Source organism: Tetrao urogallus (assembly GCF_951394365.1).
Source record: "Tetrao urogallus genome assembly, chromosome: 8".
Taxonomy (NCBI): Eukaryota; Metazoa; Chordata; class Aves; order Galliformes; family Phasianidae; genus Tetrao; species Tetrao urogallus.
The window spans coordinates 25155169-25179584 of NC_136821.1; the positions used below are offsets into that span (position 1 = coordinate 25155169).

At 43.9% G+C, this 24416-nt stretch overlaps 1 protein-coding gene across 1 annotated transcript in view; it reads right to left on the bottom strand.

The window, feature by feature from the left end:
• Window positions 1-20645, bottom strand: part of PLEKHM3 (pleckstrin homology domain containing M3) — a gene marked incomplete at its 3' end in the record, with an annotated part of 71096 nt that extends 50451 nt beyond the window's left edge. The window contains exons 1-2 of the mRNA XM_079538865.1: window positions 20036-20645; window positions 10083-11018 (exon numbers count right to left, since the gene is read on the bottom strand). Of these exons, the coding sequence (XP_079394991.1) occupies window positions 10083-11018; window positions 20036-20639 (1540 nt within the window). The 5' untranslated portion in view covers window positions 20640-20645. The remainder of the gene's footprint in view (window positions 1-10082; window positions 11019-20035) is intronic.
• Window positions 20646-24416: the final 3771 nt, after the last annotated feature.

The window sequence follows — 24416 nt, forward strand, 5'->3', positions numbered from 1 at the left end:
GATTTGAATTGTCACCATCCAAAGCTAAAATATCCACAGATGAGAAGGCACTATTTAGGCATTCTTTCCTGCCATCTCCTGAAGCCAGAAACTTATTCCAGTCTATGAACATCTTCCTGGGGAGATGAATGACAAAGCACAGAAGTATATTCTCCTCCTGCTCTCAGAGGACTACATCCAGCCCAGAACTGAAGGGCTCTGCAGTAAACAGGATCTTGGTAAACAAACTCTGAAACTTCAGGGTTTGCTTCCTTCAGGAAGGGTGGCTTTATAAAAAGAAGTTTCTATCCATGCAGCCAATTCTCCTTTTTTCCAGTACTTCTCTGCACCCGTGCTTGTTTCCTTGTTTCTCAGAAAAAAATTTTTACATGGAGTATTTCCCTATCTTCCTCATACCAAGTCAACCATATTCAGCAAAGCTACACAACAATTGTACTTGGATTTTTTTTTTTTTTTTTAAATGAGAATGCAGCACTGACCACCCACCTCACATTTTCCCTGAGCTTACAATCTTTGCTGCTGGAAAATCACCATCCTTACCATTCTTATCTGTTGTGATTCATAATGATGGCTATTTCTACAATCCTTTCAAATCAAGTTATCAAAGCACTGATTTTCTTTGATGTTATGCAGTTCAAAGCGATGTAGAGTGTGTGACAAACATATTTCTATAGCATAGACCATTTATGCTACTTTGTTTTTTTAAGATGGGGAAAAAAAACAGCAAGAGGAAGAGGAAAAAAAAAAAAAAGGAGGAGAAAAGAACAGAAGAGGGCTTAATGCTTTTGGAAATTCTGCACCTAGCCGTGCAGGTACATAAATTTGTCATCACGTTTACCAAAAGCAAAGCTAGTACAGATTCCTGGGCTTAAACTCTTCAGTATCCCTCTCCACAAGATAGTAGGATGTAGCCAACCATCCCACAGATTGGAAACACAACTCAGCAAACAGCTTTACCTGAAGAGAAGGAACCTTTTACATTTGCAGAAAAAAAAAAAAAAAACTTGCCTACAAAAAGAGAAAACAGCTTCCCCACGTTGGGGGAAAAAGCAGCACTATTTTCACCAATTCCCTTTCAACTATTCCTAGTGCCCATACAGAATAGCATCCATGAAACTTCTGTACAAAGGTCTTGCAAATCCTGAGAATACTCCAACTTTTATTATTATCCCCAAAATCATTCCTACCTAAAGGATGTTACAGAGCAAGCTACAAATGGGAGAAGCGTGGCTTCATACGCTGTCAGCAAAGTGAGGTAAGGAATGATCCTGAACCTTTCACCACCGAAAGTATGACAAAGCTACACTAGAATCAAGCAGAGAAAAGAGGGGTTCAAAAAAAAAAATAGCAGCAAGGAAGTGCTGCTGGGCACAGATGAATCTCTCTTAATAATACCTCTGTGAGCAGAGTAGAAGCATCAACACGAAGAAGCTCATCTCCAAATGCTAAGACTTCAGGAGGAAAGAATTACAAGGAGAAAAGGTAAAAGAAAACAGTTATCACAAATCTCTGTTCTCGACATAAGGCGGTGGTGAGTGGTACAGCACGAAGGACAAATTCAAGACACTACAGTATACCTCCCATTCTGCAAGTGTAGAAAACACTTCTGCCACGCTTAGGGTGTCATAAAGCTCTTACAGTCATGGCAGATACACACAGCTATTCTTCATCCTTTATTCCTGTTCTTCAACCATTTAGCAAGAAATGCTGGAGCAAGCAACAGTGGGAAACAAGGAAAGAGGAAGACCAAACTCAAAATAAGCACATAACAGTTTTCTTTATTCAATAAAGTTATTTACTCAGTACAGGAAAAAGCAACTCCCTCGTGATTGTGTACCATAATTAAATCTGTGACAGATTAGCTTAGAAGCTAATTTATTTAGAAACAACATACAATATGAAGAAGAAAAATGACCCACAAACTTCAAAAGGCTTTTAGCTTGATAAAGCCATAAAACAGACTAAGCAGAAGGTGCACAGCAACAAATTTTCAGTGTTAGATCAGACATAAAACACTGTTCTACCTTCTCAGCAAAAACAGGGAAAGTGAGAATTACACTTTAGTTGCTGACCTCATGTTTCTGTGCTCTTTACAGTAGAAAAACTCAAACTCACGAGGAAGACAGACTAACAACCCAGCTCTACGTTCTTGAGTGTAATCTACATCAGTTGCTCCAGAAATTAGGAAGGGTTTGTTAGTCCCCAATTCCCAACTTAGTTGTTTGTTTTTTAACAGACTCCAAAGGATGGACCAACCCTCTTGAATCTATGCAAACCCCAACTACTGACTGGAGCCTTAAACTAAGCCCTAAATTAACAGCTTTCCCATCCTGACTAGTGCCAATAAAAATGAAACACACAGCCCAAGATAACTTGGCCACCCACCCTAGGTAGGCTTGCTGGTTGCAGGCACCAGCCTAGGCTGGGCAGATGGGTCAGGAAGCACCCATCCCCTCCTGCTGCCAACAGCTCATGTGCGCACAGCACAGATGAGTCATCCTCTAAGCACCCAGGCTTTCTTCCAGTCAGCAAAGCTTAGTTTAATACAGTCATCCAATATTTAGACTGTCAGGGCTAGGTGTAGTAAACAACATCCTTTATGTCAGTCATACTGAATACACAGATCTATCACCCTCTCTGAGAAGATCAACAATGAAAAAATAACCACGAGTGAAAAAAAGCCATGTGACAGCACATACAGACTTCACCAGTAAATTAGGAGCAAAAAAAACCTCCAAAAAACTAGCTGTGCATCAAACAGCTGCAATAAAACTTTACTTTTGGAAACTGGCTTTTTATTTGGATTTCTCCACTTCAATTTTATCAGAATATAGGTTCTTTTACCCTTAGTGTCAGATGCTGAGAAGGACCAAGATGCCATAATTTCCCAAAGAACTTGCTCCAAGGGAATTAAAAACAGCAGTGAAGACACGCTTCACATGCAGTTATGGTTTGTGAATCCTTTAACAGATGGCCAGTCTGCATTCTCCCCAGTATCTTTAAAAATTCCTTTCTTCTCATTTGCAGAACCACAGCACTGATAAAGAATAGGACACACCTCAACTAATTTGCTATTCTTTCCCCATGCCCTTACAGGGTTATTCTCAGCAACATGTGGTGCTTTGCTGAGATTCTGAAGCACTGCCAGACAGAGGTGGATAGGACTTTCCAGGGAATTACATAGTAGCAGACACTAGCAGCTCACCAACTCTTTAGACAGGGGTGGGGAATGAATGCACTCTCTGGGCCAGCCCTTGGAATTCACCAGCCACCAGTAAACTGAGGACTGAATGTAATCAGTAATTAATAGTATTAATCCTAATCCTACAGATGATGACACTCCTAGTAGGCGAGTTTACACAGTGCATAGTTTATGCAGTGGAAAAGCAGATGAGAATACAGCCAAGAGCAGGTGAGCTGTTTGTAAGATAAGAGTGGTTGCTAGTGCCAACATCCACACCTGCAGCCAGGTCACTTCACACACAGAGCCTCTAGATAATTCAGTTTTCATTCTTGCTCTACAATTAGTTTGAACACCACATAATTCTGCACTATCCACTCATTTACTTACACTGAAGGCCCCCCCAGTTTGCTGAGTTCCATTCACTTAATAAAGTGGCTAATAACATACATTGAAATAATCAGCCCTGTTTCCATTCAGATACACAGCTGGATTTGTATCTCCTTCTAACATGAAGAGCAACTGTGAATTAAGTGTGGCTGAACATTTTTCACCAACGTTAGCTGAATTTCTTCTTGGTTGCACATCACTAGCACAGTGCTACCTTGGGCATATTGCTCAGATTTACACAGCTTAGGTATGTATAAGCCCATTAGTGTTGCAGAAGGACAGGTGAAGAACCTGAAACCCTCCCAGCAGCTAGCATATCGTTCATCCTCTAGCCTCTCTTATATTTCTTCTGTTCTCATACAAACATAGCAGTTCTGCCAATAATACACTGCACTGACATGTGAGCTGACTTGCTTGATTTAAAAGATGCTAACCCAGCAAATGAAACAGGTTCTTGTGACGTGATCCCTACTGTCCAGAGAAGAATTTGGAGACTTTGAGTTTTCAGGGCTGAAAATATTTTCATTTTCCAGGTGTAGCTTTGTCTATCCTAACACAAATGAGACTTGGACATTTAGACCTCCTGTCTTGATATTCCTTTGTTTAAACTTTGTTAATTAATTCATCAAGACATACACCTTGACTGGCTTCACTGGACAAATGGACCAAAAAAATAGTCAAGAGTTCCTTAGGGCCAGCAGAATTAATTCTTGGGATTCACAAGAAACAAGACACTGTCAAGGAAAAGAATAGAACCTATGCAAGCAGTAGACATGCTCACTCAGTAAAACTGAGCTCATTTTCCCAGCACCATGGAAAACAAAAATAACAACACATTTAGGTTGGAGGAAAAAACAAAAAAAAAACAAAAAAAAAACACAAGAAACAGGCAACAACAACTTGCTAAAAACCTAAAGAGTTCTTCATGGAAAGATTAGAATTATACAGTAACCTATTGCAGCGCACGGAGCAAAGGCTCACTTTAAACTTTCCAGGGGAAATACATAGATTTTCAGCCAAGACCTGTGTAACAGCTGTTCTGCCTCCAGGGCTGATGCAAATAAAATAAGTAAAACAGCAGCAGAGGATTGCAAAGTGCACATAGGGGGACAGGACAGGCACTGAACTGGCCAGGTACTCAACTGAACTGCCTTTCCAACAATAGCAGGCCAATCTCAAAATCCAAAGGAGAAGATCTTGCTCTGCGAAAGCACCAAACAAATGGCAGGCAGGTGAAGGACTTAACTGCTATGAGATTACACAAAGCTAATGCTTCCATTGCCATTTCCCCACAGCCAAGCTTTCTTAAACTGAAAAGCCCATTTACTTTACTTCTGAAAATGGAATGTCTTATGTGAGCATAACTGATCACCGATAAGAGGTTTAATCAACTCAAGCAAACAAAAGAGAAACCGTGCAATGTTTTCTAATGCCAGCCAATGAGCTGCCACATGATCAAAGAGCCTCTGGACCAGCAACCTCATGTTTTGAAACATGCGGGTGCATAGCAGATGAAGCACTGCACGCTCAACAAATTTAAGTTACCCTGGCATAGAAACCTTTTCTCCACAGCAATTATTTTTGGGAACTACAAGAGTGAGAAGAGGGCTGACAGCTTTCCAAAGGACTTTCTGGTATTATAGCACTTCTGTGCTACGTTTGCGGAGTTTTGTCCCCTGCTATTGGTATTTCTGTTACTCGCTGCTATCAAATAGGTGCTGGGTGTGATAACAGTTCACTAAGTATTAGTTAAATTCAAGGAAGGAGCACCTTTGCTTCTCAACTACCTGGCTTTTTAGAACGCTGAACTAAGTCAACTTGGCATACAGCTAATCTACTTTATTTTTAATTATAATTGCTGCCTCACAATCTATTAGGAACACACTTTATTTTTGACTGAGTTAACTTTTACCAGAGGTTGAGCTGGTTTTAGACCAAGGAAGTGAGCAAGAGCAGTGGCTACATGAGCTGGGCACACTGTGTTGGGCTCTCCCCTTCTACACACGGGATCACAGCACTAGAGGCAACCTGACTCCTTGAAAGCCAGCAGCTTTCCACCTGCTGCTCCATTTGACAGGGCTACAGGCTCAGGAAATAGCCCATTTACTAACACTGGTTACTCTGCTCCCAGTGATCAGTTCAGCCAGCCAAGTCAGCAGTGCCATAATAGCAATGTTTTTTCTTCTTGCAAGTGACAAGTCAAAGAGAAAGCAGAGAAGACAAAAGGTACTCCAAAACAGGTGTGAGGAAAGCCACACAGAGAAACAAAAGGGTGTAGAGTACATTTTGCAGAAAGCAGAAACTCCCACATCCATTAGGACTCGTTGTCAAAGCAACAAGTGCTCCTGGCAGATGATAGGGAGAGAAAAAAAAATAAAAAAAAAAAAAATTAAGAAGTGAAAAGAAAGAAAAACATTTAAAGAACAGGAGCCATGTAAAAAACAAGAGTCAGGGATGGAGGCTATTTGCCTTCCTAATCTGCAGAAAAGTGAAGGCACAAGACAAGGGAATAGCAAATGGCAAGGGCTGCTGGGGAATTCTGCTCCTGACAGAGCTCCAGAGGGGGTTCTCCAGGTCAGACAGCTAGCTGCCCTTCCCCAGGAGCTCGTAGACAACCCAACAGGGAGAAAGGACTGTCACTGGAGTGCCTACAACTGGCTACCACTACTGACAAGATGCTGCACCTGCAAAGCACGGTCTGATGGAAGCCACCTCAAATTTGTAATATGAACAGTTTAGAATTTCTCTTGAATCCAGGTAAAATAAATAAGTTAAATAATTGATCACCTTAGCATGTCTCATTACTCACTTTATTAAAAAAAAAAAAAAAGTCATTATAAACCCTAATGTTTACAAGCTTGCACGTGCAACAGCTTTCACTGCATACTCATTTGAGGACAAGAGGTTTCACCTGAAATGTCACTCCAGCTCAGAGCCCCAGACACTAACCATGGGAACACTGGTACACCCTACATAATAGCAACACGACAGGAGCAAACTTGCAGCTATGTGGATATATGAAGGACAGAAGAGGGTGCCATTCTAGTGCCAATAGTTTCTAGCTAGTTTAGCTTTCTAAATGCATTGCCATTCAAAGTCAGAAATACAACCAGTGGCAACAAAGGAAAAAGAGTTTATAAAAGCATGCCTCTCCACATTATCAACAGCCTGATAGGACATTATTTCTTACAATTTCAAATGATGAACTGCCTTCCACAACGGAAAGCTAAAAGTGCCACAGAAAGACTCTTTTTCTTGCTCAGCAGATACAAACTTTTTTTTCCACCTTCTGACTTCAATGTATTAACAGTTTGTCCCCCTGCCCCACGACTACATCTGACACTACAGTCCTGACTTATATCACGAGTTGAAAAGTGCCAGTCAGACTCCAAGATAAGCTTGTCAATAGAGAAGTGCAGACATTCTTCCCTACCTGCTTGTGAACGTCAGCTGTTTGTGTGGAAGCAGTCCCTTGAAAAGCCTTTACTAAAGGAGAAAGGAAAAGGGAGATACAGAGGGCAAATCAAACAAACAAACAAAAAAAATGAAAAAAAAAACCCAAAACAAAACCAAAAACAGGGAGGGGAACCTCACAAAGACTGCAACGAGGAGAAAAAAAAAATACACAAAAACACAACCTCTCCCCATCAGGTCCTCCCAACAACCTTCATTATCAGCGGTTCATTGTCAATCAATTAGCCAAGGCGGCGGGGGTCTGTAAGAAGGGGGGTAGCCTGAGAGACAATGGTCTGCCCTGTTGTATTACTATTTAATCACTTTTCCTAAATAAATAAAGCAGCCCTGAGGTGCTGTCATGTCAAGGGAATTTATCACAAAAAAAACCCTTCATTTTTCATTGGTCATTACTGTTCCTTCCCTCCCACCCCTGCAGGACTAGAGAGGGTTATTACTGTAGCCTTAAGTTCCATCTTTGTATTGCTTGCCTTTGATTCCCACTCGGACCTTGCCACTTTCTGGCACTAATTTGTCAGGCCGAACAAAGGAGGGATTTGTACCTCCTGTAAGGTCTCAATTAGGAAAGGCTTCTGCTGTATTATGTGCCATTGGGACAGGACACAAAGACGGTAATTACAGGAATTTGCACTAAATGGCTGAAGAATTCACAGCAAAACTTTTCTTTCTCCCCCTCCTTATCCTTTTCCAAGCTTACCCCTCCCTGCAGCCCCGGGGAAAACTGCTCTCAATGCCTGCAAGATGTAATTACCAACAGCAGGCCCCTCACTTTAAACAGCAGCCCGCTGCAGGGAACAGCACAAACTGCCTGCAGGAAGCAAGGTATAAGGAGGGAGCCTTAGCGTCTCCAAAGTCTCCTCAGCACAACTTTTCTGAGCCAAACAAGATTTCTCAGTTTCTCTCAATTATAATTAAAATCATTCGTTTCTTTGTGCTATGTTAACAGCCAGAAGTACCAGCTGACTTATACAAACCAGCTCGGAGAGTCTCAGGGCAAAGGGTATGCTCCCACAGTAAATGCTATGTACCCAAGGATGAGGGGGGATACAGATAGTCCCAGGAGTATCATCCAAAATCCGGGAGGCAGCAATGCTTCTTACAGGCTCTTCACAATTCAAACTTCTCTGAGCAAGACTGCAGACTGAAAGGAGCCACAGGAGCACTGGGGAAGTCTCACATGTATCAGGAAAAGACACAGTGTCACTGCCACTGTCAGAATACTACTTGTGGGGAACACAAATGAGTTCAGACTAAGTGTCCCATGTTTGGTAGAGGAAATCCATTCCTTCCCACTCAAGAATCTCTTCCCATACAACATAACGCAACACTAAAATCTATCTCACATTGCAGACACACATTTTGTTGCCATTACAGGAGCTAATCCTGCTGGAAACACCACCTTGAAATTCTCCTGGATCTCAGCCAGAGGATGAAGCAAAATTAGAAGATATTCCTCCACCAAGCTTGAAACAAAAAGAAATACAAAGAAAGGAATAGAGCTTGAATACAATGTGGGATGTTATCTTAAAATGAGACTATTAATTCTTCTGACTTCTTGACTTTCACAAGGTCTGTCTGCTAGGTACCATGCCAGGTCGACTCCATCTTGGAGATACCTGTTTGACTATGCCCAGAGTCTTCTGACAGCTGTCATTCTCACAGCTTCCTTAAAGGTAAGATACCTCTGCTACCCCTGTTTTAGAGGGGGCAGATGTTTGCTTACATTCTTAGGTACCCAATGACATGCAGTTAATCAGAGCTGTTGTGGTTCTCGGGCACCTTCAATTGAGTTTGGCACCTAATTAGTCCCAGAAAAACAAGATATGAAGTTAGAGTTCATAGCCAAGAACAGAACTGAATTCAAGCAGAAACCCAAACAACGTGACCAAACTAATAACTGCCATGAGACAAACCTTTATGATACTCCAGCAACCAAAGTGCCATGCACCATGGAGAGGTGAGCAGGAGGCATATCTGTAGGCAATCACCACAGAGAGAGAAAGCCAGCTTCATCTACACCCAGCTCTGCAGGCAACAAGTATTTCTGGGGGCTCAGGTCTCCTCCAGCAGGGATTCAGGCCAGCCAGCTGCCATGCACAGGCCCAAGAAAGCCACGTATGGTTCTAGAGCAACAGGAGACCCTCAAACCAGACAGCTCCCCATCCCAGGGGGAATGCAGCTCCTAGCAGCTTCCACAGCAAATGACGAAAACCCACTGAAAAGCTGCTATTGATGCAGCTGGCAATTTTAAGTGAACATAACTAAAGCCAGCCTACAAACCACAATTTTGGCACAAGGTTCCAAATTTGCTCCACAATGCTGCCTTTACTGAAGTAAAAAAACAATGAAATGCATTCATACGGGTCCCCTCTATTTTCACCTCATTCCCAATCAGGATGAAAAAAATCACACTCCTGCCTAGGACTAGAGTCACATTTCAAATGAACCGAGATTCACAATTAGATGCAGAACCTGAAGGTCACGTTTTCATCTCTGCTTCAAGGGAAGAGAAGAGCAGATAACCTCAGTGCTAGAACATGTGTCACCAAACAATGGTATGTTAGGAAAACATAACACATGGTTTTAAAGAATCTCCTTAGAAAGCTCAATGCAAAGTGAGTTCCAAAAACAACTTTGAGGAGAATTATTAATAAAAAGACACAAGTCCTTGATTTGGAAACCAGCCTTGTAGCCAGAATTCAGGTTCTTTTGATTCTAGACCACTGTCCACTGTCCTTTGAAAACAGCTCATCTGCCTAGTAAGGAAGCCCTGACCCATGTAGCATATGCTATGTGTGCACAATCTAATGCTTCAGAACTGTGCATCAAATGCTGGAGAGTCCTTGCATATCTTATAGGTTCTTCTCCACATTTTAGAGAGCAAAGAAAGATTAACAGATCAAAGTGCCCATGACTGTAGTGAGAGGTAGAAAGCTCTCTAAAATGCTGCTAAAACAAATGTGAGCTCTTCCAGGTGATATTTTGTTTGTTTCTGCAGAGAAGGAATGGGTGCAGAAACTGCTGTCTAGTTGCTTACCTGCACACTTGAAGCTCTGAACTGTGAGCCCTCTTTCTAGAGACAGCGTAGTCAGGATGCTGAGGAAGCTGGTTGTCACAGACTGGCGCTTGCTCTTCCTGAAATCATTTCCAAAGGGTCGATCTCCAGGTTTGTTTCGAAGCGTGACCTGTGGGTTCTGACCTAGACTTCTAGTGGCATTGGCTGCTGTTTTCAGTGCTTCCATCCACTCCTGAGCCCTCTGACGGGTCTCTGCACGCAGGCGAAGGACATCTTGAGGAAAAATGACCTGAAAGCAAGAGTCACAGCCATCTTGAGTATCTGTCTGAACCGACAGGCAAACATCAACATTGTAGCTCAGCAGAGGGTCTTCATCAAGCCTACCAGGTTGAAATGCCATTAAATAAGACCTATTTAAGACAAAAGTAAATGCCTTCCAGTTATTTTGGACAGTTAATCTATAAAGAGTCCCCGATTTGAGAATATTTTGGTATTCTTTAGTATTTTCAGTCAAATTCATAGACAGCAAAAGTTCCATGGGCTTCTCTACCAATCCGTTAGTTTGAGAATGGTCACTGCTATTGTCAGGCTCTGGCACATTCTCCACTTGCTCTGGCTGTCTTGTGAAAGCAGGCACAGAAGCACGCATCACTTCCCAGAGCTTCCGCCCCCAGTCCAAAGCCTCCCATGATGACTCTGCCTTCAGCTGCAGCTGAGAGTTGTCTGACAGGACAACCTCCACCACCTTGGCTTCAATGCTACCAGTAACAGTGACCCTTTGAAAATGCACAAGCGGGTACATGGTGGGAAGATTCTGGTTGCCACTGCTGTCCAGGCAATACAGGTACAGTTTGGATGGGGAGAGCTCAGCGTAACAGGTTTGCCAGTAGCTGTCATTGTCTCTTCTAATTTCTAAGTATCCCTTCTTCAGAATATTTGGGAATGTTGGCTTGTGTTCTAGAAGAAACAAAATGAGAACATTAATTCATTTTAAATAACATCTCACTTTGCTCAGTCATACTGGCTTACACTTTTCTACTGATCAGGCACGATGCATTCAGAGGCTAAGACCACGGAAATAGCCTTTATCCAATATGCTATGATTATAAAACACAATCTTACTCAGAGATGCCAAAGCACTTTACAGAGAGGAGCAGGGAAACAGGGAAAAAGAAAACAAGCAATTTCTCGGCAATAATCCATCAGAAGTGACAGAACAACGAAACAGTGCAAGCCTCCCAGAACCTAGTCCAGAAGAGTACAGCATTGTAAGGTGAACATACAAGTGGCAATGGCAACACAAAGATGCTAAGCATCTAAGATGATGTCATCTAGGTATACTTCACAGTGAATATACCACCAAATTTGATACTTGGCCCACCAGGTCATATGACAGACCTGGGTTGAACTCAAGTGCACTCTCACATCCTCTCTGAAGAGGACAGAGGAATGAAAAAAAAGGAAAAAGCTCGTGAGAAGTAAAGGCAAGGAGATTGCTTGCCAATTACCATCACCAGCAGCTACTACTTAGTGAAAACTAGTTTAATTTACAGCTAACTAAAATACATTTGGACAAAAAAAAAAAAAAAAAAAAAAGACGACGACGACAAAACAGCGCCTTGCTGCCCATCTAAATGGTCTCACTCCCAGGGGGCAAACTTGCCCAGCGAAGGATCTCCAGTTCCCCCGCCGTTCCCTCAGCAGCCCCGCAGGCGCCGCCCGCCTCGTGGAGCTGCACAGCTGCGCGACCGTTAGAGCCGTTGGAACCGGCCGCGCCCAGCAGGGGGCAGCCTGCACCTGCGCCAGCTGAGCCGTGCCCCACCGCAGGCGCTGCCAGCAGGTGCGAGCACTCCTTCCTCCTGGGATGGACGTGCCCATCTTTGCTGGTACCGGGGTAAATCCCAGTGCAGTTCGCTGCCACGCCCCAATGGCGAGTTTAACATCTGGCACAGCACAACGCAGCTGTGAGGAGCGAAGCGTTGCCCTGTTGGACTCTACCCTTCCTGTGATGGGACCTGCGATGGCTTTTGGCTCGCAAGAGTCAGAAACTGCAGTAACACAGTTGCCCTTTCACCAGCAGTTCCTGCCCTTGGCCCCAGAGCCTTTCAGAGGGATGGGGTAGGCAGCTGGAGGCAGGAAACATTTCCAGCATCACCACTGAACCAGCTACTGCTCGGGTCAACAGCCCACACTCTATCAAGTGTAAAACATGAGCTCCACTGACCATGCCTAGGATGCCTTCAATGCAGAGCAAAGTACCTGGGTTTGACAGAGCTTGGAAGCAAAGAGCTCAGGATGTGGCTGTGTGTACAGTCCCTCATCCCCACCAGGCTTCCTAGGAGGGCTGGCTGGACTGCTCTCAATGAAGCCCATCGAAAAGCATTTAAAGGATTAAGTAGACAAGTTTCAGTCAACCTTAATCAATATCCATGAGAATTAATTGTTTTGGGATACTTAATGTGTGTATGCAAACCTGAGATAGGCAGTTAAAAGTGAGGGGAAAATGCTACCTCCCATCCACACAAACAAAATGGATGCTTAAGTTTTGCTTTGCCAGCCTGGCCTCAGCTTCCTCATGTAGCCCATATATAGAGAACGGAGACTGCCCTTAACACCATGCTCAAAAAAGCACTTTTCAATGTATCTGGAAAGACTTTCTGCATATATGGCTAAAATCATAGCAATTGAAAAATCATTGTTTTGGCAGCAGGTATAAAAAGCTGAAAATAAAACTTACATTGCAGACAAATAGGCTACTCAAAAATACCTCAACTAAATGTGAAAACTGAAAGCCCAATCTAAAACTTACAATGGTAGAGAAAAAGCACGCTCTCATAATCCCAAACGGATACACACATGTGCATACACACACTAACAGAGAACCAATTTTGTTCACCATCTATCTCTGGCCCTGACATTCATTAGTATTTCTGCGCTAACTCAAAAGCCATTAATTTATCTGAAACCCACACTAATCCCTTTGTAGTGCAGATAATGGGCATCCATTCTAGAGTCATCTTCCCTTTCTATTAATCCAATCAGGGAGGCAGCACTTCTGCAGCTCCAACTGCAATCTCTCTCGCTTCCATCAAGTACAGATGACAGTTGAAGCTTCTCCATAATAAGACAACTCATAACCTTCCCCCAGCCACCCCTCCTTCATCTGCACACACGTTTGCCCATCTTTTGTTGAGTTACAGAAAAGCTATCTCTCCCTCTCTGCCATTCACAGAAGCACCCCCTCCTCCCTTCTTCACCCCACTCCCTCCTTCAAGCTCAGCTCCACTCTAAATGAGACAAAACCAGCAGCCAACTTGATTAACATTCAAATGTATCATATTGTTTAGGCCAGGGCAGGAGACGCTGACGGAGATGTGCTGAATCCACACACACATCGCTTACAGCCCTCTGCTCCCAGATCTCCTCCACATGCAGTGTGCCAGACAATGCCTTTCCACTCAGAGAGAAAATGCTCCCACCTCTCCATCTGCCTTCAAAACAGAAACTAATCCACTGCAGCTCTTTCTCTTTACAGAAACAAGGAGAATAAACTGAGGAAGTATTAAAAAAAAGTGGAAGTAGTAACAGTAAATGGCCCGTGCCTGGACCATTTGGAGTTATAGTTTCAAGTGATGAGGAGGAAGGAGGCAGAAGGAAGCAGAGAAACTCAGCAACTAAGGACAGGACAATATGCTCTTCAGCATCTCTCCTCTCCTCTGGGGAGAGAGTTAGGCACCCTGCACTCAGCACACACCTACCACTTTCCATGCTTGGTGACAGGAGAGGGAGCGCAAAGGTTGTCTCAGCATATCCAGGAGATGCCATGTTCCTCAACAACTGACATTCTTGTGTCATAGAAAAACATGCCCTGCTCTGCACCACAGAAGCATTTCTGATTTCAGCAATACCAAGTAACTTGGAAATGTTTCATTTCTGAATGACTTGCCTTTTGAGGCGGTATTCCTGTCTGGATTTTCTGGTCCTCAGAGACACGAACAAATCACAGAGCTTTTGTCAATAGTCCTCACCTCAAATTTGTGTAGAATTCAGCAGATGCCTTTCTGACCTGAAACGCTCTCTCAGATCACGATGGATTGCTGTCCCACAGGTTCCCGAGTTGCGAGAGACAGCACTGCCAGACATGTGGTCAGAGAGTATAGCTGCAGAACCCTGTGGAAGTCACCTTAAACACAAAAACAGTTTTTCTCCAACCATTTCCCAATTTAAGTACAGTTTTGGCATGGCAATCTCAACCAGAGATATGAGCTAGAAAATGCTGGGTCCTACTCCCAGCTCTGCCACTAACTCCGTAAATCAAGTTGGCCAACTCATTTGCTTGTGCTTTTTGTTTACCTCCATTTTGCACAGTGTTTTCTGGACACTTTCCTGTATGCCGTATGTTTTTGATCACACTGTTCTCAAGGCTCTTGGGAAGCCCTCCGACAGAACACCCTCATGCTGCTGCTGCCAGAACAAATTAGACACGAGTTCTTCCTTAAGTCAGCAGAACTAGTGACTTGCTTGGGGCTTGCAGGATTAGGAACTAACTGTCCCTCAGCTGGCATGACTAAGATCTGTGATGCCCACTGCCCTCCCACTTAAAACCACCATCTTTTCTTCCCATCCATTTTCCATCTGGCTCTGTAGGTGCTTCTTTTGCAGGCAAAAGAAGTGAGAAAAATCAAACGAAAATGCATTTGCTGATCCTTGTATAAATTCACTCAATTCTACTTCAAAAAGAAGGAAGAAAGAGTATAAAATGACTGACAAAGCTATGAAAACAGAGTCATTGGTTCACATTGCCAGTGACCACTAACACCACTAAGGGAAAAGTCTTACATACTGTAATAGCAACAAATGTGAAAATTCAGTTATGATAGTCATCACAACAACATCACTGGAAGCAATCAGCACTACCCCCAGGAGATGAAAAACTATTAAGATTTACGGAGTGCTGTAACTCCATAGGACATAACCCTCCCAACCTAACTCGCTGGTGCCTTTTACTGTAATCCTCCTGCATTGTCAGTTTCTTTACGCAACCCCTTCCCATAGCCTCCAGTGCACCTGCCCTCCCAAGGCCCCCCAGGCAGGGGAGCAGACAGGGCACTGCTGCTGCTCTGTCAGCCCCTGTAGCCCCTTCAGCTCGGAGGGTGCCCAATGAGAAACCAGGACTGAGCCAGAAGGGGGCAAGTGCAGCACTCCCCAAATCAGACAGAGCAGTTAGAGGGGAAGTCTGATCTAGCAGATAAGATGATCCAGATTACACTTCCGTCTGATCTTAGGCAAAACACCTCATCCCATCCCTCTGTGTCTCTGCTCAGTCTTGCCGCCTTTACTGCATGGTTTGTTTAAGCTGTAACCTCTTGGGAAAAGGGGCTGTCCCTTGCTAAATGCAGACAGCCCTTAGCACCTGGGGACCCCAGCCCAGTGGAGGGCATCCGACTCATACTGGATTTTAAACAATTTTGATACCTCAAATCTTGACAGGCTCCAAATCTCTGCAAGCACAGCTTTCCCTTGCCTACCTTTTAATGCTGAAAATAGATTGGCCTTCCGAGGGCACTGGATGCTCCAACTGGCTGAATGCTTTCTGGGATTATTTCCAACTAGTCTGAGGCTTCCTGCTCTTCACAGAGGAAGGTGCTAAGTGTTGTTTCCACACATCTGCCTTTTGGATGGCTGCACTACTGTGTTCTACACAATACTACACAGCTATAACGCTCTACCATCCTTGTGGCAATTGGTCCGCTCTAACTGTGCAACCTCTACTTACTGCTGACAAAAGACAGTGCTAATGGAGTGTTTTTGCAAAACCACAAATAGTAATTAGACTTTACAAATCTCTCTAGTAGACCAGAAGGATCTGGGCTTCACCTGGCCATCAGCAGTGTGCCACTGTGAGGTCTTCACATCATACCCTCAGCATTTCACATCGCTCAAGATCAGAACTCTGGCCACTCCCACTCTGCAGCAGCTCCCTTACTTAGCACAACCTCTCCGTTTTCTGTCCAGCTGTCTTTGAGGCTCCATCCCGAGCAGGACAACAGTGGCAACTGATGGCTCTGCCATCTCCTGCTCTGTGACCCACTGCCAGGAACCAACTCAGTGCAGCAATACGTACTACTAAATGCTGCAAGAGCTAGCAGCGTTGGCACAGAGACAATGCCAGCCACTGCTGCTGCTGAAGGCAAGGATATCTGGCGAACAAAGATTCCTCTATTTTTCAAGCAGATTAAGTAATTTTCTAACAAAGCTGAAGAGAGATGAATTAGGATTGGGATTTCGTTTTAATTTCAATGACTCCCATTTTCCTGTCAATTTGCATTAAAAAGTTAAGAATTACATTTCAGGAAGAAATTCCCCTTCTGATCAAAGAACAATTTGAGTGTCAAATTCCCAAAGTCAAAGAGGATAGTCGAAGGCTCCAAGGAGCTCTCAGTTATGACATGATTTTGCAACTCAAAGCAGCCAGACCCTGCAGGTCTTACGACCGTGATTTCAGCAGCCTCTGGCTGTAATTTTTATGCACTTGCATAAAAATGTTTACAGACATAACCTAAACATTATCTTTCCCCAGCAGATGACACTTGCTGATTTCTGGTACAGACTCCCTACTATCACCACCAAGCTGTATCACACTTGACAGCCATGTCAAATATCAGCGAGATATAAATCATAAATAACTCCTGTGCTTAAGGATTAACCTATTCTCAACTGAACTCAGATTGCAAGTGTTGCTGAAAATTTGTAGGCCCAGGAGCCTGCTTGCTCTGCTTGCTCTACTCGCTTCTGTGAATGACATTAACACCACAATGATGTGCTTATGTCATTCTTTCACAAGCAATCAATTTAGGCAAAGAAGAAAACCCTCACAACTTCCCTCACCAATTCACATGCGCTTCAGCAGTATCCCTTCAATCTGCTCCTTACCCAGCTACTGAGTACTACATGCATGGCAGTGCTTGATTAAGATGGAATTGAGACTGCTTTATGCCACATAAGGTCAGTGTAGTAGTAGAAAAATGAAATCCCTCAAGTCAACGTGATGCCTGAAGTAGGACAAAGCAGCTTTGTAAAACTCAAAGATCAGTAGCAATCCTCAGTCTGCGAACCACTATTGTGTTGCTCACGAACAGAAATTTAGATATATTTTTCCTCCTCAAAAATATAGAGAAGTTTGCCAATGTAACACGATGGAAAGCGCAGCAATGACAGCAGAGCAGCAAGGTCTTAGGCTGCAGCAAGTGAGAGTTTGCTCAAATACAACAGCTGGGGGCACCAAAAAAAGGAAACAAGCTGCTTACCTTCAGAAGGCATCAGGTACACAGGGATCACCAGCAAGATATCCTTACCTCCACTGCCAACCCTTAAATGAGGTCTGGGAAGGGATGGATGCTGGCTTGACCCCTTTCAGTCACTCAGGTGCATGGCATTGCATTGCATGCACCTGAGCTCCCCTGGGTTGGCCCTGCCTTCCTACCAGGTGCTCAAACACTGTTTCAAGCAGTGACTTAGCATTTCCACTACATGTCAGATATCCAAGAGTTGCATGAAGTTGGGAACCAAACCTCTTTTGAAATATTCTCTGTAGTACTCCTGAAGATATGACCAGACCTTTGCCATGTTATAAATGGTGGCTAGGTTCCCAGACAGGTAAAAAGATGCAAAGAAAGGGAAACAGTGTAAATCAGAGAGGCAGAATAAGAGAGAGGCAGGTGAAAAATCAGTGGACTTTGGTCTTGTTAGCCATTTTAAGGCAATCATTTTCTTCAACATGACTATTTTGCCATGTTGCAGCACTGCAACCAAACCATAGATGCAGCATCCTGACACAGTAGTGCCAAATCCAGGGGGGCTGTCTGAGTACCCACCTGCACAGCCTGCTGGCAAGAGGCACCAAGCCATCAGCTCTCTGCAGCTGGGACACTTTCAGCACACAGATGCTCCTCCACTCAGTGAAAGCTCTTCAGTGCCCCATGCTCACAGGCATGGCAGGCAAAATAAGCAGCTACCAGGGAAAAACATTATAGCACTCACATTCCTAGGACTGGTTGTGTTTGAATGAAAACATCCACATGACTGACAAAGATGACTACTCATGCACTGTGTTTTAATGATCTAAGCGATCATCCTCGAGATGCTACAGAAGCAGTATTCTCTTTCTGTTTGCCAGGACACATGCCCAGAAATACAAAAGCCTGCCTTGAATTTGCTTGCAACTTCCTTCTTTTCTAGCTCCACTTACTGTTTAACACTGCTCTGCAGTGCTCATTTCTGGTACACTAGCTGCGTTGCCAGCAGGCCTGAGAAGATACAACCCCAGAAGGCACAGCTTCTTTCAGAGCTTTTTCCTTCACAGAACACGGAGCGGATCCAGTTTCATTTTATTTGTATTATGAGAAAGTAAGCAGCAGGAACAGATAAGCTCAGAGTAATAAATATAATATGAAGATGATGAAAAAATAATAATTGTGATTGTGAAGAGCTAATCTGTGCTGCAACTTGGCCAGCGTTGGAGGACAGGGAGACCTCTGCAGGCTCCAGAGGGAAGTCCCTCATTGCCACGGGGACTAATAGGAACAGCTGCAAGCTGCTCTCCATACCTCATATGCATTGGTTTAATCTACAAAGACCCGGAGAAGGATGCCTCCATGACTTCTTCCACCACCCCAGCAGCTTTCAGCCAACCTGCATATACATTTTTTGTCTGTTGTGCAGTACAGTTACCAGTCCCAGGTACACATTCCTGCAACACTGACTTTCTTGGTTTTGCTTTTCTGTTTTAAGCTCAGCTCAAAGTAGCAGCAAACTCTAAGGTAGGCTCTCCAATAAATACAAAGGGAAGAAATACCACAGTTACCATCTGAACCCTGCACAGCAACAGAACAGAATATGCCAGGGAAACAGGTTAGAAGTTCATTTTCAGACCACAGGTCTCACTTCCCAAGGGAGGTACCATCACTCTGAGACAGACATCCCATGCAGAAGGGCTGTGGGAGAGCACACAGCAAGCACTGACAGATGCCTCACGCCTTCACAAAAAGCAGTAGGAAAGCATGAGCTGAGCATCTTAGAGGTACTGACTGCTGCTGGGCTGCAGCAGGGTCCTGGCAGAAGTTCTTCAGCCACTCTTATCAGCCCATTTCCCACCCTTCCTTCTTCACTTCTAAGATCCCAGGAATCAACCCTACTGAGACTCCTCTACAAAAGGTATTTTGAATACAGCTTTGAGCTCAGTCCACTTCTGACATTCACAAAATAAATCATAGAGATGGAGACAGTGGTTGAATACTTCTGAAGCCCTGAGCACAACCTTTTCCACGTGCTGCTTGAGAAAGGAAAAGGAAAAACTATCACCTGCTGAAATATCACCTCAGACAGCTCACTGGGGATGCCTGCCTCAATCTGATAACAGGACCTCCTGTACGCCACACAGTGCTGGCAGAGAAGCCTTATTATTGACAGGCACAAATAGCATGCTTGAGTTTTTGTTAATTGTTTACAGACTGAATAGCCAGCATTTCTTAAAGAAACAGAACAGAGATCTCAGGCTTCACAGTAAAACTTCATATACCTACCCTCTTTTTAATGGCTGCTCTTTCATTACTTCATAAAAGCTGACTTAGTTTGCCATTCTCCCAATAGCTTTAGCATGTAAAGTTGTTTTTTTGTTTAGTTTAGGAAATGACTTTTCCTCAAAAAAATGAATGAAATAGGAGCAAAAAGTGAAACAAGCTTAGTTTTTCAAACAGAAGTGAAGACTGTTTTAAACACTGACCTCTTCACCAAACAGAGCTGTATCAAAGACAAGCCATGCCATTTTACATCATCCTAGGAGTTAGCTCATAGGGTTTTTTTTTTTGTTGTTGTTGTTGTTTGTTTTGAAACAACTAGCTTCTTTTGGAGGTAAATATTAAAAACAAACGGAAAAGCCTCCACTTCTACAGAAACAATAACATATCCATACAAACCTGTGTTTCCTTGGATGTCTTGTCCCTTGGTTAGTGCCAGGTAGGAGAGCAGAGCGCAGTTATTGTCCTGACCTGGCAGAGCTGGCTGCTGCAGAGAGGTGCCAGTGAAGACGACTCCCCAGTTTACATGGCTGATATCAGAGCGTGAGCGGTTGTGTCCTGGCTTGAACGTGGAGGCTTCTTCATTCCGCACCAGGATGTCATTCACTGACCGAGGCCTGTCCCTCCTCCGCTGGCAGATGTTGAAGATGTTAAAAGCAGCAGTCTCTCCTTCCCCTGCCCAAGCAAGGCTGTCAGCAGCTGTTCCCCTCCGCACCACATGCTGATCTTTGGCAGAGAGTGCTGTCTGGGCTTTCGTTTCCAAGAGGCCGTTTTTGCAGTGATCCCAAATGAGGCTACTTTTGGCTAAGGAGGCAACGTTCCTTAGATTCCTGCTCTCTGTTATCTGATGAAACACCTCATGCCCAACCAGCTCAGGCACCTCCTGGACACCAAATACCCCAGAGGGCTGCACAATCTTCTCAAGCTTAGTATCAAAACTATTGAAAAAGTCTTCAGTCACTTCCAAGGCAGGGCTAATATCATCAACTTCAAGAGCTTCCATGTCCTGTGCTGCCAGTGGGCCCAAAGGAAATGGGTGCTTCACATCTGCCCTTTGCACACCACTAACTCAGAGATGGTAGGACAAGTCCACATATCAACCACAATCCGTACTGGCAGAGAGGAACTCAACCAACCCTTTTCTTCAGATGTGAGACGGAACATTCATGACAAAGTTGGCTGTAGTCACTCTAGAAAGCACGCTCATAGTGAAAACGGTTCACCTGCAAAGCAAAGCATCATGTCAGCATGGGCTTTTTCCCAGATAAATATGTTTATCTGCATCATTCTTTCCACAGTCACAGTGTGTTCTCTCTTCTTGGTCAGAGAGCAGGGTGGGCCACCAGATGAAGGGATACCACTTACTAACCAAATGTCAGTAGCATCCCTCTAATATGCCATGTATGGAACTTAGTACAGTTTCCCATCAGACTGCAAAGCAAGCCAACTGATCTCAATTACTTTTTTTCTCCTGGATTACTTGCATTCTTTGTCTTAAGACACTGACACTAGTTTGCAACAACTACTTTGCTGCTTGTCTGTGTAAACAGAACTATGATATTTAATAAATCAGTGCTAATAGGCTGCTGCAAAGCGACTGCTGCACATTTCTCTCTAGAGTATTGCTGGGAACCTGTGGGAAATAGTGTGGCAACCTAAATCCCAGAAAGGTAACACATCCTATGAGCAAAACAAAATATACCATAACCCATACTGTCATAAAGCTGCAGATCTTTATCTCCCAGCAGCTGGTTTGGAAAGTCTTAATAGAGAATTTAATAGCTTCCAGCTTTAAGGCTGGAACTATTGAAGAGCTGTATTGAGCTCACTTCAGGACGGAAGGGAGGGTTATTACACTCCCTGGGGTGCAATAAGGGGGTGTCTCATTGCCAAGCTCTGTCTCACCATGCCTGCTGCCTTCTAACCTCTACTTCTTGAAGCTCCATCCACGGTGCTGCCGTGCTTGAGGGACACGCAGGGAAGCTAGGTTCAAATAGGGAAAAATCAAGCATGCACGTTCTTGGGACCTAGAGACTGGGTGCCAGGAGTAAAACAGCTCTCATAGCACTTGGAACAGGCACACGCAGGATGGCCAAAAGTCAAAGAGATCGGTTTTGGCCACATCAGTTCGAGGCCTAAAAGCAACAAAGCTGCATTAGCTCAGAGCTCTGTCTAGATTAATACACTCTTAGCAGAACTAATTAGCCTGGACAGGGCTGATAATTAGCAGCTCATTAGCTTGTGAATACTGCTAAGTGCCACCAAGACCCACGAAGATTTACACTTAGCAGGAAAAAAACATCTATTAAACAGCATCAAACACACATCATGCTTATATTTAAAGTTTTTTTGGGTTCTGTTGTTTCCTGGTGTTTTTTTTTGTTTTTGTTTTTGAATCAAGAACAGTCGACTTGCCTTGCCTTACCCTAACTTAAGTTCGCAAAGCCATTTAAATAGAGTCTCCTTCCTTAAGCCACAGGAAGGAAGGAGACCAGAACCCCCCAAAGAAGGGCACAGAGTCCTGGAGCACAAAACCTCCACAGGCACTCGCTGGCCTCCTCCCTCCCTCTGCTGTGGCCACAACGGTCCTGTGCTGGAAAGCAGCAGCTCAGTCTCCTGTGTCACAGATCAGCATTTCAGACCATCGTCTCTCTAAGCACATTCAAATTAAAATAAATAAATAAATAAATAATAAACAAACAAATAAATAACCACATACATAACTCTGGAAACTTCAGGGCTTTACACTGAGATCTTTCTCCCCCACCTTTTTGCAGGGATTCTCTTCACTTTTCTCACAGCAAACCAGGACTAAGACAAACTGAAGAATGAGACAGTAATGGAAGAGCCAGAATCAAAATGGAGTGCTGAACAAAATACATATAGAGTGGTTTCAAATCAGAACAGTATGGGAACACTCTTTGCAAAGCTTGCAGTAGTACTAGTTGATGGCAGTGGGAAATGAAGCCACTCCAACCATATCCACGTCACCTTAAAGAAGCAAAGTTCACTCTCAAGGTCATTCTTGCCATTTACCCCTGAGCAACATTCTGCTCGTGGTGCCTCAGAGCTCCAGCAGGCTGAGCAACACAGTGTGTTTCAACCCATCCACTTATTCCACATCCTCCCATGCTATATCTTTACGGTAAGAATGGCATTTGGAAATTGCAAAACCGCAAAAGGTTTTCATTTGAACAAAAGCAGCACCAGCACAACCCCTTGCCAAGAGAGCTGCAGGCTGACCACACAAAGGCACTACCTCCTGAAATGGCAGAGAACACAGCCCGGCTCTCACATAAGCACCAGAGCAGCAATCACTCTACAAGGGTTTGTGACATGCCACCGAAACACTGCAGAGGAAGAATTTCAGTGATAGCACATGCAGTTCTTTATTTTAAATCATCAAGAAAGGTGAAAAGGGACAGGAAAAAAAAAAGACACTTACATTAACAGGTTTGTTCTTAACTGCTGGAAGCTTTGCCTCACGTAGCTGCATGTTCCTCTGGATCCTAGAGACTGGAATTTCCAGTCATGCAGCCACGCAGAGTGCTGTAGAACTACAGCTGACCTCATGTTCGGGGAGATGCTGAATCACAGGATCATGAGAAGGTGGCAGGCCCTGCATCATATGGCATGCAAAGGGCAACACTCATATCCCCTACCTTTGTTGATCAGTCCTGCTCAGTAGGTACAGGCAATGTGACCTCAGTGGCAGTGACAGGCAGATCACATCCTACTACACTAGAGCCTCCTCAGGTCAGAGAAAGAGTTGTGCCATGCGTGCAGTGGCTCCCTCAGCACTGGGATTCAATGAATCTCCATAAGCACAAGCTGGCATCTTCTGACAGTGACATTCAGCAATGATTTCTTTCAGACTTTTAAAGGGATTTGTGACAAATGAATGCAAGCTCTGATATGCCAGTAAACAGATCCATCTGAATCTCCTCCAGGAGAGAAAACAGTGGAAATTGCTCCTTTCACATAAGAGCAGAAAAGGAAAACAAAACATTAGGATGAACTCCTTTAAAATTACTATCACATGTATTGCCTCACGTATTGCTTCTCAGAAACATCTGAAATTTTCCAAGGACATTCAGCCTAGGATGGCGAACACAACAAAGAGGGATGCATCAGCCAGACTACTAAAAACTACAGGCAGCTGTAAGAAAGCCATCTTAACAAAAATTGGTGAAGGCATGCATTGTTCTTAGCAAAAACTGCTCAGCATCGGTTTGTAGCAGCTGAAAAATAGTTACTGTGGATACAGCTTCTGTCCACAGATGTGCAACAGTCAGATAATGAATAATCACAACATGAGTTAAGTCTTTACTATCACGAGAGCATAACGTCCACATTACTCATAGAAGAGGCAAGCAGCAGTGACTGCAGGTCTTGCCACATGAGATATAGAGTTTCCTTTTAGTTAGGGATACACAGGGCCTCAAGAAGCCACAAGGGCCAACCAAGCTGACAGAGCAATGTGGCCACAGAAGAAAGCCATGGATGACAAATGCCAGGGAATGTACGCTGGAACAGATATTTTCAATTCCTGATGTGCTTTTCTGGATCCCATCTTCCAGAAGAATATCTGGGTGCACACTGCAATTACTAGCAGGGAAGAGGCAAGGGCAGAAAGTAAACCTACAAGTGACAAACTTCCCTGACAGCACCCACTATGTACCCCCAGCTCAAGCATCATGACCAGGACTGCTCATTCCAGCTCGAGCAGGAGAGAAACAAGACTACAAAGATCTGTTTAGCTCTGTAATCCCCACAAGAT